This window comes from Lactuca virosa, chromosome 8 (assembly GCF_052849685.1).
Source record: "Lactuca virosa cultivar CGN04683 chromosome 8, Lactuca_virosa_CGN04683_v6, whole genome shotgun sequence".
Classification (NCBI taxonomy): domain Eukaryota; kingdom Viridiplantae; phylum Streptophyta; class Magnoliopsida; order Asterales; family Asteraceae; genus Lactuca; species Lactuca virosa.
In genome coordinates, this window is record NC_136433.1 from 31,263,300 (window position 1) to 31,265,806 (window position 2,507).

At 38.5% G+C, this 2,507-nt stretch overlaps 1 protein-coding gene across 1 annotated transcript; it reads right to left on the minus strand.

Moving 5' to 3' along the window:
• Positions 1-1,287: 1,287 nt before the first annotated feature.
• Positions 1,288-2,007, minus strand: LOC145130211 (uncharacterized). The gene has a single exon (XM_079065049.1). It carries the CDS (start codon positions 2,005-2,007, stop codon positions 1,288-1,290), a length of 720 nt encoding a protein of 239 aa, XP_078921175.1.
• Between the last annotated feature and the right edge of the window lie 500 nt (positions 2,008-2,507).

Consider the following 2,507-nt stretch of genomic DNA (forward strand, 5'->3'; position numbering starts at 1 on the left):
TCCATCCTCTTTCATGTCTTGCACTAGGGATTCATCTGCATATGAGGTAGAAATGTTAGTATCGTTCACCCTATCATTATTTACTGTCTTAACGACAGTAGGTTTGCCATACTGCATGTGTGCTTCCCTTGCCATTTTTTCCTCAGTCAGAGGAGTAAATGTGTAGTTATCATTGAATGGAGGAGGAACACTATCATAATTAATACCTACATTCTTTTTACCTTTCCATCTAAGTTGTTTTTCAGTCATTGTCTCAACTTTCTTCCTTGACACATCAAATTTTTTAAAATTAAAATCTGCATTTTCAAACTTGTTTTTCAATGTGTCAAGCTCGGCAGTTAGAATAGCAATCTTTACTTGAGCATAATCATATTGGTCACATTTAATACTATACTCTTCCTTAATCCTTTTTAGGTCTTTGGTTTGGGCCTCTGATTTCTCTTTTAAACGTTTTTGGGCCTTTCTGAGAGTGTATCCTTCATATTTAAGGTCCTCAATTTCCATACTTAACAAATCAAGTTGATCACTATAATGCTTAATTTTATCACTACAGGCTTGAGAACAGGAAGTTTCACTAACCTCTTTTGTGGCAGGTGTGGTAGAGACCATGAAGGCAAATTGCAGGTCCATCATCTCTTCTTCAACTTCTTCCACCTTTGAATTCTCACTGATTTATGCCAAGTTTGCTGCTTCATTTCCTGTCAAATTCAACGCCAACATTTGATCCTCCCAGTTAAAACTTTGTGCCACCATTGTGAAGTTAGCGGTTTCATTGTTGGCTGCAGCTCCTCTGTTGTTCCCTGCATGCACCAGCGTCCTATCGGGATTGTTCCTGGTATCTGGCTTGGTGCATTGACGAGAAAAATGACCTGGATCGTGACAGTTGAAGCACCTGAGCTTGATCTTGTTGACTCCCACCTTCTTTTCCACATTCATTCCCCAATTGTTCTTCCCTATACGCTGAGTAAACTTCTTTTCCCTGAACACAACCATAGCTATTTTCCACGTGATGTCCATCTCTTCCACGTCCTCAGGATGAATCTGATCTAGTTCTCCAACCATGATTGGAGGGGCCAAATCTCCTGCTAGAAGCGCGTTGTAACAATTCATAAACCCGACCATTAAATCCATGTTCTCTTCAGCTTCTTTAGGAATTGATAAAGTTTGAGCTGTGGCTGTGGTTTTAGAATTTGAGCCAGAAGAACTTGAAGGTTCCAGAGGTTGATGAGGCACAATAGGATGAGCAGAATATGTTTGGTGAGCTGAGAAGGCATTATTTGATGAGATTCATAGATTTGCAGCAGAGTAGGAATTCACATGGTTGATTTCACGTTGCTTATCATCAATGTCACACGCCTTGATTATGACCATCACTTCAGCAAGGGTAAGCTTGCTCAGATCTCTAGTCTTCTTGATCACTGCCACATTCATGTCCCAACTACGTGGAAGAGAATTCAATAGCTTCTTGTAACTCTTTGAGCGTGGTAGATCGATTCCAGCTGTACTCATCTCAGTAGTGAGGGTAATAAACCTTTGCAGTTGAACTTCCAGAGAATCCCCTAAAACATGGTTAAACAAGTTGAACCTTTGTCGAAGCAGGTCATGTCTGCTCTGCCTCATGTCCTCATTTCCCTCATAAACCTCAATCAAGGCTTCCCATAAATCCTTTGCAGACGTGTATTCCCTAAAGCCTTGAACAATTTCAGGAGATAGGGCCATGGTAATAGTGGCAAGAGCTCTGTCATGTTCTTCAAGCTTTTCAAAGTCCCCATCTGTGTAGTTCTCTATCTTCTTATCAACAACAGTTTTGGTTTTATCATCCATAGTTGTAATCTTGACTGGACCTCTGAGAATGCTCCTCCATATCTTAGCATCCTTCATTTTAATGTATTTCTCAATTCTGAATTTCCATTCCGGAAATCCATCAGCAGACAAAAGTCGAGGAATACGAGTGGTAGTCCCCATAATAGAGTCCAACTCTTGATACATTGAACCAGTGTATTCCATTTTTAATTAATAAAGAACCGATAACGTCAAAAACTCAAAGTTTAACTGAAAACTAGAAAAATCAACAGATGAGTTGACCAAAAAATCCAAGAATTATAGACCGAAAACAGATGATTTCGGTCAAAAATCAACACCGAAAAGATTAATTTCTTGAATAGATTTCGTTCTAAGCATTGACTGAAAACTCAGGCTTTGAACAGATAACCACCGAAAACTCTTTAAAATGAAGCAACCGAAAACCTTGATTTGTTATTTAGCAGGATACCGAAATCCCTTAAATTTCGTGATTTAAATGATAACATTCCAAATCTAATCCCGATAAATCAGATGAATGTACCCAAAATTCCCGATGAACACGAAGAACACCAAGAACAGTTTCACGAAAAACATATAAATTTTTATCAATTTAACCAAAATTTTCGATTAAATCAATACTTCAAAACAGGAAGATATCGAACCCAAAGTCCTTGAATTGATTGATACCCTTTATTGCTCTGATA